Genomic DNA, 12,547 nt, shown 5'->3' on the forward strand with positions numbered 1-12,547 from the left:
TAACTTCACCATGCTCAAAGGGATATTCCCCAAGTGTTGCAGCGGTCTAAGGCACTGCATCTCAGTGCTAGAGACATCACTACAGACCCTAGTTCGATTCCAGGCTGTATCACAACCGGCCATGACTGGGAGTCCCATAGGGCACCGCACAATTGGCCCAGCGTTGTCCGGGTTAGGGTTTGGCCAGGGTAGGCTGTCATTGTAAATAGGAATGTGTTCTTAACTGACTTGCCTAGTTGAATAAAGGTTCAATAAATGCAAATAAAATATTGTATGTCTGCTTTTTTTTTTAAACACTATTACTACACACAGAGTGAGTCCATAGAGACTTACCCCAAAACACTCACTGCCAAAGGTGTTTCGACAAAGTATTTACTCAGGGGTGTGAGTAGTCTCAAAGTTAATGGATGTGAACTGTGAGCTGGAAACTGTGACAAAATCTTTAGTATTACTAATCCATAAACATGACCGAAAGCAATTGCAAGTGTTCCCATGTCTTATCTGTCCTATTTGAGAGATATAATTCAAACTGAAATGAGCTATTTAGCATTACCCATATCAATTAGTCTAGCTTTAAGATACGCTGTATTATATGTGGTTGACAGTTTATTGTTATGACATTATTTTACATTACGTGAGCCGCCACATGGAAATGCCAACCCTGACTTGCATAGGTACGTGGTGCCAAACTAGATCAGAACATCTACTGCTTTCTCAGTCAGGCAGGAGACTGCTTCCTGCTGCAGATGAGCAACGCAGAACTGTGTGAGTGTGTCTCAAAAAGCATCCGCTTCAATCAGTTTATTCCAGTTCAGAATAAAAAATATTACTTGTAACAGCAACAGTTCCAACCTAGACTTAATTTTTCATATGAATCTGTACTATTTGTTAGGGTTGCACTATCAGTAGCTAGTTAGTTTGCTTTGGCTAACGTTAGCTATTAGCTCTGTAACATTGCAAAATTGTTTGAAAGAAAAACTAACATCTACTACTATGAGAGATAGTACAGTCGTGGCCAAAAGTTTGCTGCTTCAGTGTCTTTAGATATTTTTGTCAGATGTTACTATGGAATACTGAAGTATAATTACAAGATTTTCATAAGTTTCAAAGGCTTTTATTGACAATTACATGAAGTTGGTTGCAAAGAATCTATATTTGCATTGTTGAACCTTCTTTTTCAAGACCTCTGCAATCTGCTCTGGCATGTTGTCAATTAACTTCTGGGCCACATCTGACTGATGGCAGTACATTCTTACATAATCAATGCTTGGAGTTTGTCAGAATTTGTGGGGTTTTCTTTGTATACCCGCCTCTTGAGGATTGACCACAAGTTCTCAACGGGATTAAGGTCTGGGGAGTTTCCTGGCCATGGACTCAAAATATCGATGTTTTGTTCCCCGAGCCACTTAGTTATCACTTTTGCCTTATAGCAAGGTGCGCCATCATGCTGGAAAAGGCGTTGTTCATCACCAAACTGTTCCTGGATGGTTGGGAGAAGTTGCTCTCGGAGGATGTGTTGGTACCATTCATTATTCATGGCTGTGTTCTTTGGCAAAATTGAGTGAGCCCACTCCCTTGGCTGAGAAGCAACCCCACACATGAATGATCTCAGGATGCTTTACTGTTGGCATGAAACAGCAATGATAGCGCTTACCTTGTCTTCTCCGGACAAGCTTTTTTTCCGGATGCCCCTAACAATCGGAAAGGGGATTCATCAGAGAAAATTACTTTACCTCAGTCCACAGCAGTCCAATCCCTGTACCTTTTGCAGAATATCAGTCTGTCCCTGCTGTTTTTCCTGGAGAGAAGTGTCTACTTTGCTGCCCTTCTTGACACCAGGCCATCCTACAAAAGTCTTCGCCTCACTGTGAGTGCAGATGCACTCACACCTGCCTGCTGCCATTCCTGAGCAAGCTCTTTACTGGTGGTGCCCCAATCCCGCAGCTGAATCAACTTTAGGAAACGGTCCTGGCGCTTGCTGGACTTTCTTGGGAGCCCTGAAGCCTTCTTCACAACAATTGAACCGCTCTCCTTGAAGTTCTTGATGATCAGATAAATGGTTGATTTAGGTGCAATCTTACTGGCAGCAATATCCTTGCCTGTGTAGCCCTTTTTGTGCAAAGCAATGATGACGGCACGTGTTTTCTTGCAGGTAACCATGGTTGACAGAGGAAGAACAATGATTCCAAGCACCACCCTCCTTTTGAAGAATCCAGTCTGTGATTCTAACTCAATCAGCAAAACAGAGTGATCTCCAGCCTTGTCCTCGTCAACACTCACACCTGTGTTAATGAGAGAATAACTGACACGATGTCAGCTGGTCCTTTTGTGGCAGGGCTGAAATGCAGTGGAAATGTTTTTTGGGGGGGGGATTCAGTTCATTTGCATGGCAAAGAGGGACTTTGCAATTAATTGCAATTAATTTGATCACTCTTCATAACATTCTGGAGTATATGCAGATTGCCATCATACAAACTGAGGCAGCAGACTTTGTGAAAATTCATATTTGCATCAGTCTCAACTTCTGGCCACGACTGTACTCCCTTATTTCGGCTTATCACCTGTTACAAAATGACAACAATGCCTTGCTAGTTGACTTACTTTTCCACTTTCAAAGCACTGAAGCATTCTGCCCTGTTCTGAAAGAACTCCCTGGGTTTACCGTCATGTTGTGCCTGGATGTTTGATCAGGAAGTGTCGTTTTATTAATTTGTTCGTTTTGAGAGAATTATTACTAAGCACTTCCCCACACCAAACACATTACGGGGCACTCCTCGTTATTTCTCAAAGTTTGTATGAAAGAGACAAAAAGGCATCACTTGTGTTTGCATTTCATGATGATTGCGCTCAGTCAGAACTTGTGGCTAGCATGAGTCCATTTCATGACAGAGGTGAGTGATGGCGAGTGGGAATAACAAGTCAGTGGCTTGAACGATATCGCTGCAGCGTGTGGGTCGCGGAGTGATCTTCAAGGAAACTGCAGAAAAAAAGATCCGGTAAACAGCGAAGCACATGGGCATCTATATCTACCTCTCCCACTTGCGCAGCTGCCAAACTGAACAGAGACCGCTGATAAACAGAGAGCGCACTGAACCGAGAGCGCAGTTGCGCTTGGCCAAATCAATTCCAGTAATTAATTCAATAATTATACATTTACGTCGCGACCCACCATTAACAAGTCCTTGACCCACTTTGGGTCGTGACCCATACTTTAAGAAACCCTGGTTTAATCTATTTTGAATTCAGGCTAAAACAAACAAATGTGGAATAAGCCGAGGGGTATGGATACTTTCTGAAGGCACTGTATTTAAAAATAATATTTGTACATTTGATCTAATCAAGATATATCAGTGTTTTATTTTTCATGTATTATTTTGTTTAAAAAATGTTATACTTTTTCTTCCATTTTGACATTACAGCATTTTGTGTATGTGTATCATTGACCAAAAAATGACAATTAAATCCACTTTGATCCCACTTTGTAAAATATGGAAGAAATCAAGGGGGGTGAAAACCTTAAGGCACTGTATGAAAAGAGGCAGTAATGTAATTGGAATTCATCAATGCCTTATAGGAACAGCAAGACAACGTCAGACAAAAATTATGCTCAGTATGTAGCCAGACAGACCAAACAAATAACTTGCATACTAAGGTGAATGAGGAACAGTAATTTACTTAGTTTTCTTTCTTTTTACAACCACATTTTGTCATCACTTCAAATGAATAAATATAGGATGAAGGAACATAGAAAATATTATTTATTTCTTCTAACTACTAATTATAACAAAGTGATTGACACAGGTCTGCAGCAACTTTGCTCATAAGACACTAGAAATATAGATCCAATAATGCTAATTCCCAAATGCAATTGTGAAGGGATGAAAGTCCCAGTGTTTAAAGAGTACAATGAAGAATCTGCTCTCAAACAGTCTCTCTCAACAGGAGGCTTTTAATAACCATCACAAATGCATGCATGCTGAGAGTGCAATATCGACTCAACATATTGATGAATAGCTAGCGATGAATCTGCACAGTCATGCACTGTAATGAGACCTGGAAAATAAAATTAGAATCAGGATAAGAAACTTTAGAGCAACTAGATCTGTCATCCTCTTTTGTGTTTCCTTACCAAGCCCTATTCTTAAATCAGTTATGAGCAATGCTCTGGTAATTAATGTTTGTCTCCAAAAGCCCTGTGTTCTGTCGGTCTGGTGTAAAATATTGGTTGTGTTCGGGGAGGGTTGGGAGGGACCTTTGTCCTTCGCTTAAAAGGCTTTAATGCCCTCTTTATGCCAGATGGCTGGATGTGCCTCTGTAGTTCTCTACAATCACACAGAACTGGACTGTGTGCAAGTATGTATGGAAGCATTTGTGGGCCGATCAGTGCGAGAGATGGGGAATGGTAACCGGGGCCACCGTGTCTAATTCACTGACTACTTTCTGTGACAGCTGTGAAGCAATAACTTCTCTGTTATGCGCAATCTTTCAATAGACTCCCATAACGTGCCCTCTAGAGTCTGAGCCCTCTAGAGCCATAACGTGCCCTCTAGAGTCTGAGCCCTCTAGAGCCATAACGTGCCCTCTAGAGTCTGAGCCCTCTAGAGCCATAACGTGCCCTCTAGAGTCTGAGCCCTCTAGAGCCATAACGTGCCCTCTAGAGTCTGAGCCCTCTAGAGCCATAACGTGCCCTCTAGAGTCTGAGCCCTCTAGAGCCATAACGTGCCCTCTAGAGTCTGAGCCCTCTAGAGCCATAACGTGCCCTCTAGAGTCTGAGCCCTCTAGAGCCATAACGTGCCCTCTAGAGTCTGAGCCCTCTAGAGCCATAACGTGCCCTCTAGAGTCTGAGCCCTCTAGAGCCATAACGTGCCCTCTAGAGTCATAACGTGCCCTCTAGAGTCTGAGCCCTCTAGAGCCATAACGTGCCCTCTAGAGTCTGAGCCCTCTAGAGCCATAACGTGCCCTCTAGAGTCTGAGCCCTCTAGAGCCATAACGTGCCCTCTAGAGTCTGAGCCCTCTAGAGCCATAACGTGCCCTCTAGAGTCTGAGCCCTCTAGAGCCATAACGTGCCCTCTAGAGTCTGAGCCCTCTAGAGCCATAACGTGCCCTCTAGAGTCTGAGCCCTCTAGAGCCATAACGTGCCCTCTAGAGTCTGAGCCCTCTAGAGCCATAACGTGCCCTCTAGAGTCTGAGCCCTCTAGAGCCATAACGTGCCCTCTAGAGTCTGAGCCCTCTAGAGCCATAACGTGCCCTCTAGAGTCTGAGCCCTCTAGAGCCATAACGTGTCCTCTAGAGTCTGAGCCCTCTAGAGCCATAACGTGCCCTCTAGAGCCATAGCACCAAGCTGTATTTTAATATCATCCATGAATGGGAAATCTAATCTGAACCAGGAGTGGAGATCTGCCTAACCTGATAAGTCTTTATCTCCTCATTGGATGCCTGACAGGGCTGAGGTCCATTTTAAAACTGAAATATCATAACACTCAGGGCCACTTGGGCCCAAAAATTGTCCAGCAGGGTCTTTGGACATTTCCGGGTCTGTTGATTCATGCGAGTGGAGGGAGTTGGAGTGGTATAACAGATGGCAAATACGTAAAGCTGTTGTCGCGATACCGCAGTGGTTGCCTCAGGCATTTTCAGTACGACAGTGCACATGTAGATTACGTAGTTAGCTCCAGGTATAAGAACAAGTAGCTCACCGAACATGCACAATCATATGAGCGACAGCGTGGAGAAACTGGGCTTTACAGATGGGAAACAGAACAAAAATCTGTCTGAGTGCTTACCTTTTTTCCTGTTAAAGGCCCGGTTCATACTGGAAAACCTTGCGTCTTTGTGGTCCCTTCTGTGTATTTGCCAATACTCCACCTCAGGAGGGAAAAAACAGAGTTTTAGAATCGTTTAAAACCTCAGGCCTTTAACAAACAAAACCTGGAAAATGTGACTAAACAACTGGCCAGATGTCAGCCACTGCTTTAGGAAACCCACCCTCTCACAGAAAGCTAATGTTTAGTCAGTCAGAATATACGCCAAAGAAAACCTAAACCGACCAGCAAAACACGTTGTATTTACCTTTGGGTTAAAGTTATTTACCATCCGAGTATGGGAGGTGACCATTTTTTTTTTAATGGCTAGACTTGTTAGTAGGAGAATTTGTCATTGCCAATTTAGCACACTAAACATGACAAAGATGTAAAGAACTCTACCAGTGCTGGTCGATTTCGTAGTAACAGTGAATATCGCTTGAGACCATTTTCTGGACTGTTTTACATTTTTCTCAGCCACAATATGTTGCATTACAGTCTAATCTTCCTGAGAGAATGGCGATATATGCTTGTCGATGGCTGCCTGAATAAATCAAACCAAAGTAGATGCATTACTGTAGCAAAACATCAGTTCTGATATCAGAAAAGTCTGTTTTAACATTCACATAAAGCGGAGTTATATGCTGTCATATTCTCTGCTGGATATACATGTATGAACAGTGAATAGCCATAGCACACTTTGGTTATCTACATGGTATCTCTGACCATTCACTGATAATCCCAACCAAGTGACACCTTTTAATGCCAAAGGTGCATGGCAAGAAGGAAACCTTTTTGTTTGGTTGCAACCTTGCAATCTCTCCCCCCAAAAAACTCCAACATAAGTGTATGAATGAAGATGTTGTGAGAAACATCATGTGAGCAGCCAACACATTATGCACGCTATAAGGCATTATTAACAGCACATAGGCTATCAACTGTTTTTTGTTTAAATTATAAAACCAACTCTCATACAGCCAAATAAGTAAGTTCTGACTCATAATATGTTGACAGTTGCTGTTTTTTTTTAATCTCTTTCCTTATATATAGTGATTAAGTTCCTTCTAAGCCAATTTATCGTTTGCTTTAAAGTGTTTTCAGAAAAAGGTTGAAACTCATTTCTAATTCCTCTTAATTTTCCTTAAATGTTTTCTCCTTCAAAACCTCTCACTCTGATAAAACTTAAATAGAATGAAGTACTGATTAATCTCCTTATTCATTAGGTAGGCTATATGTGATTCAAACATATTCTGATAAACCATGAGAATCACGAGACGAGGAAGCATTGAGTTGATCATTAAGGTAGGTTATTGATAATTTCTGGTTCTGGTGTATCTTCCAGAGGCCAATTCCCTAATTCTCTGCTAGGGAAACAAATGGAATACCTCAGATGAGTTCCAAGGATACAAATGACTTTATGGTCCAGACATACGAGCCATTGTCAATCAAACAATATAATTGAAATGTCCACTTGAATGAAAAGTCCACTTTGAAAGAATTAAGGCTCCTGTCTTTGTTATGTATCCTTTCGATACAACGGAAGGATGAGACCTTCCTTTCTAGATGGAAAATGTCACAATTCAATGGTGAATTGTATGCATAGCAAATGAGGATGACACAGACCATTGTGTGTAACGCATCACACTGAAGAGTTCATGGGAGGCATATACTTTAGTAACCTTAATCAGATGCTCAACAGAGATTGCATAGGATGAGTAAGTGTACTGTATAGGCCCTGAAGGTGATGTATTTTATTTGACACTGCGGCAGGCCAAGAACACGTGCTATTACCATCTTCTGTGACACTAGCAGAAGATGTACATACCAATGCTTACAATAGTCCAGCTAAAGACAGTAGTTCCAGGCATTTATCTTTTCATAAGTAGAGACAAACTGACAAACTCTAACTTCAGAAAGGACATTTTTATTCGCTGACATATGCAGAGGAGCATTGCAACATTCAGGATATAATGACTCTTACATGCGGGGGAGAAAATCACATGTCTAGCTCTGTGAATAGGTCTATGATTTCAGAGCTACTTTTTAAAGAGTGGTGTGGTGCTAAATACACTGGGGCTCAAGCAACGCAGGAGTCTGAAAAGAGAGGACAAACATGCTATTTGACAGCCAGACCTGAGAGACTAAGCTGTTGAACAATAATAAAATGTGCTAATAGTGATAGAAATCAGAGAGCAGTAATGTTTCCTTACTCTATGCAGAGAGCAGTCTCAAAGTTAACGGATGTATACTGTGAGCTGGAAAACTGACTGACTGTTGTGTAACACCTTCAGCATGCCACTGAGAACCATGATTCCTCCCCATTATGAAAGGAAATGTAGTTTTTAATTTAAAACAGAACTATAGCACCAACACCTCTTTTCTTTCTGCAATTACATAGCAACAAGCTCCCTACAATAACTATGTAGCTAAGGATACTAGGATAATGTCAAATGGATAATGTCAAATAGACAAAAAGATGATGCGATTAGACATGCAATTATTACGATTTATTTTTCACAGAGACAACTTTATTTTACAAAAGGTCTAAAACCACATTGTGATGTTGGGAGCTGTCTTCCATGTATAACGGTCCTTCAGGGGGCAAAGTTAAACTGAAATGAGCTATAGAGTGTCGATTGGGATTTTCCAAACCAGTGTGCCAAAACAGAATAGCTTTGCTGCTTAAAAAGACAGCTTGTGTTTTTATTTTATTTTTATGGCCAAATATTGTACCTGCCTCAGAGCAATGCAGAGTCAAATGAACATGGACAGCAGCCATGTCCCCAACTGAGGGGAGACAGGGCAACTTTTCTGCACATCTCAACACGTTAGACATAAACAATAGGCTTGACACCAAGTCACTTATTTATATCATCCCGAGCATGATGAAAATGGTACCAAAACTGCTTTTTAGTCTAATTTAAGAGTGGTAGATTGGAACAGCCCATTCAAATCTCTGGAGTTTGAGAAAACATCAATTTTTCAAATTTACTTAAAAAGGTCCAATGCAGACGTTTTTATCTTCATTTCAAATAATTAAATCATTTCTGAGTAACAATGAAGTACCTTACTGTGATTGTTTTAAATTTAAATGGTCAAAATGAAACAAAAAAATTGCTTCTTAGCGAAGATACATTTCTCAAGCCAGAATTTTGCTAAGACTGATTGGCAGTGTTCTGAGTGGGGAGGGGAATGTCACCAGGAAGGCCAAAACTCCATCCCACCAAAACAGGCTATAATTTCAGGCGGTCATTTCAAACTGCTCTTACACTAAAAGGGCATTATCAACATTTCCACAATTTCACAGTATTATTCCAACCTCAGTGTGGCGATATATATAAAACACAGGCAAATCATGTTTTGACTGCACTGGGCCTTTAAATAATAGCCTACTACGATCAACACCTGGACAACCATATGTATCATTCACTGGAGCGTGTGGATTGATTACTCTGTAGACCAATACTCAAGGAGAAGTGTTCCCTAAGTGCTGTCCCTGTACCTTCTCTATCCTGATCATGATCTTAACCAATAGAACCATAGACCACAGCTATAATAACAACTTCCACCTCGACCTACTTCTGCAGGAAGTCATTTCTTTCAGGGATTAACCTTAAACCAACTCATGGCCTGGAGCACATCGGTATAATACCATAACTAATCAAGTTAAACCTAAAGTATCCCTTCCACGATAAATAAATAAAAATGTGCACTGAACTGAGCATGCATAAAGCTATATTCAAGTTCAGGTGAATTGATTAAGAACTGGGCTACACTTCACAGTGTATTCAAACACACACTTACAGCATGGTGTGAGCCCTAATTCCCGTTTTCCCAAAACTCTCCCAAGTCACACTGCAGTATTATGTCATTAAAGGTGAGAACTACATCAAAATAATGTGCCATGGAAGCTGGAGTAAGTGGCTGTATCTGTCTATTCAAGTGCCAATATCCTTTTCTCCCCCTTTCCTTGTTGGCTGTCTGTTCATGCCAATATGTTACGCATTACTGCCTATAATACCTACTACTACACCATTCCATTTTGAATACTTCAGGACTAAGATACACATACACAACCCAATTCAAAGCAATAACTTTTCTTCCAAAAGACTGACTGCAAAATAGAATTATCCAGAGGCACAATTAAGTGCTAGCCTATATCTAACAGCAACCACTAAGGGAATATAGGGGAGCAGACTGCTATACCCTCTAACAGTGGATGTTTCCTTACTATAGTGTTGGACTGTGTATGCCTGGCTGTGACGTCACTCCTTATGATTGACAGAAGCTGTGTTTGCTCTTTTTAATGGTTTCCTGGGCTGGTGATTCACCCTGTCTTGGGAGAACCGTATCCCCAGTCTTAGCACAGAGTCTCAAATTTCTCCACTGCTATTTACCATCTGCAGTGGAACTGTGTGAGCATCGAGGTCAGGCATGTTTGAGCCCACGTTTGCGGTAATACACAGCCACCTGGAGAATCAGGCAGTCCGAGTAATGCTTATTCTCACAGGCCGTTGCTCAGGTTTCAAATTCCCTGAGAGCATGCTTGTAACATAGCCTATAGCCGAGAGTGTTAAGAGTGAGAAGGAATGGATTGCACCCGAGGAACGCCAAAGACCATAGTTTACAGTACGCTCACATGGCCGAAAGCATCTGAAGAACCACTGATCCTCGGAGCACTTACAGTAGTGAATAAACACCATCAGGTCTGATTATCAAAGCAAATGGAACATAAATAATGCCATTTGACACTTTAGGGGAAAGGTTAAACAGCTTCCGATCAGCGTACAACACACAGTAAAAGTTATATTAGTTGGGAGCAAATATGTACAACCACATAAAGCTCAATGTTTGAAAGACTAAAACAACAACGATCAATTCAATCTTTCAAACACTAATAACATAACAGAATGCATGCATTTTGCATTACTGCTACATAATGAGGCAAACACTTATAAGCAAATGTTTCACTAAACATGGCAGAAACTCATGAGGTTTATCATTGGCCATTTGCTCAGACAAACATGTTGTCAGTTGCGCAATTCAACTCCAGTAACTCAAACAGTTTGAATTTAGGTTGGGGAAACAAACGTTTGGGAAACAAAATATACCTACTTTGACCCCAAGGAACAAGTAATCTCTCATGCCCAAAAAGCAATCCACAAACAAAAAGCAGTGTGAAAACATGTGACACTTTATGGAAGAAAAGTTGAAAAACCCAAAAGTTTATGTCCCCTATAAAAGCCTCTCTAGCAGCCGCTAATCTGAGCCATATGCATAGAAAGGCATACAGCTTTTGACATGGGATGAAAACACGCACTGCAGTCCCCTAACATAATGCCGCTCAGAAAACAACAATGCTTCTTTGTTTCCACACTCGCTTTCACGCACTCTGGAATTTAGCCCGGCTAAGCGCAACACGTTAGACATTGCCAAAACAATCTGTTTATTAATTTAACCCGACATTCCACAGTTGAATCAGCCGGGATCCTAAGCCAAGCACAGCAATCCTTTACCCTGTTGCCGAGAGGAAGGAAAATAAGAGAGTGGCTCTAGAGTGGTAATACAGAAACATACAAAGACGACCAAGCGGCAGGACCAAAATAAAAGTGACTTACTTGCTTTGAAACCGCGTGGAATACTGAGAAGAAGGAAGTTCAAGCACTGTCTAATAGTTTTCAGCTGTGGACCAGATGGAGATACATTCAGGACTGCGGTAGAGGAGATGATGGGTTTGAAAAACTCCAACAAGGGCTTTATTTTTGTTGCAGAAACACGATAGCTGGATTTTTCAGAGTCAAAATACCTCCACCCACAATTTATGCAAAAGTCGTTTTTTTTGCTAACTTTTCTGTGAGGATGTTTAGAAAAATGTCAGCAAAAATAACTGCTTTCTAAAGAAAGAGGAAACATACCAGAGGTAACCTATAACATTCCAGTGGTTCCTGTCCAAACTGTAAATCTCTTTGACTTATATCACTTTTGGAGAGACATGCCAATATCTTTTTGTCTTTAGATATTCAAATCACCATGTAATGTGCCTGAAAAGAAACCCTGAATCTATAAAAAAAAAAGAAAAAGAAATGCTTGGTTTTGAGAATTGGCGAAGACAATATTCTGTGAAAAAATGTTTCCACTGCGGCTGTAGAAATACTTGAGCGTAGGAACAGTGGATCCTAGCAGCTTGAACTGTGCTATACCTTTGTGAAATCTGACACTTCCATGTCTTATTCAACGCTTGGAGATGAACTGCTCATCAGGCAGGATAACACGTCGCTGAAACTGACAAACACCATTGACCAAAAACCATTGTGTTTCTTATTGGTGAGAGGTCCAGGCTATCTGACATTAGGGTCCTTATTCAATCAAAGTTGGTAACCAGGTTTCCTGGGATTCTTGCACAGCAAGTCAGGTTCGAAAGAAACCCAGTTTACAGTGTGAAACAAAAATAAACACAATTGCATGTTAAAAGCCTTCTCGCTCATGGGAACAAAATGTTGGATTTGATCTACCTCCGAATCCTGTGTATTGGTTTTGATTGAATACAGGCCACAAGGTGTTGCCAAGATTGTTTTGGCCGGGAGTTCCCAGGTCTCTGATTTCTGAGTACCATTTAAAACAGGAAGAGACCTGTTCTCAGGATTCTGAGGTTCTGTTCACACTTTATTTTCCTAACGCTTTTCTCTGTTTCACCCTCCATCATTTCATGTTTCAATCTTGTATGGACAGCTGGGGTGAGGTAGAGT

General features: G+C 41.2%; 1 protein-coding gene across 8 annotated transcripts in view; it reads right to left on the reverse strand.

Annotated features, from left to right (window-relative positions):
* gulp1a (GULP PTB domain containing engulfment adaptor 1a) overlaps nucleotides 1-12,547 on the reverse strand; it is a 142,664-nt gene that overhangs the window by 17,938 nt on the left and 112,179 nt on the right. For 2 of the 8 annotated variants that reach the window (XM_020462062.2, XM_031805580.1), the window contains exon 3: nucleotides 5,784-5,865. In XM_020462062.2, the coding sequence (XP_020317651.1) occupies nucleotides 5,784-5,811 (28 nt within the window). In that variant the 5' untranslated portion in view covers nucleotides 5,812-5,865. Of the gene's footprint in view, nucleotides 1-5,783; nucleotides 5,866-10,916; nucleotides 11,341-11,419; nucleotides 11,834-12,547 lie in introns of those variants that run through there. The other 6 variants (XM_031805579.1, XM_020462061.2, XM_031805578.1 and 3 more) reach the window with 6 other exon arrangements.

Source organism: Oncorhynchus kisutch, linkage group LG26 (assembly GCF_002021735.2).
Source record: "Oncorhynchus kisutch isolate 150728-3 linkage group LG26, Okis_V2, whole genome shotgun sequence".
In the NCBI taxonomy this organism is placed as follows: Eukaryota; Metazoa; Chordata; class Actinopteri; order Salmoniformes; family Salmonidae; genus Oncorhynchus; species Oncorhynchus kisutch.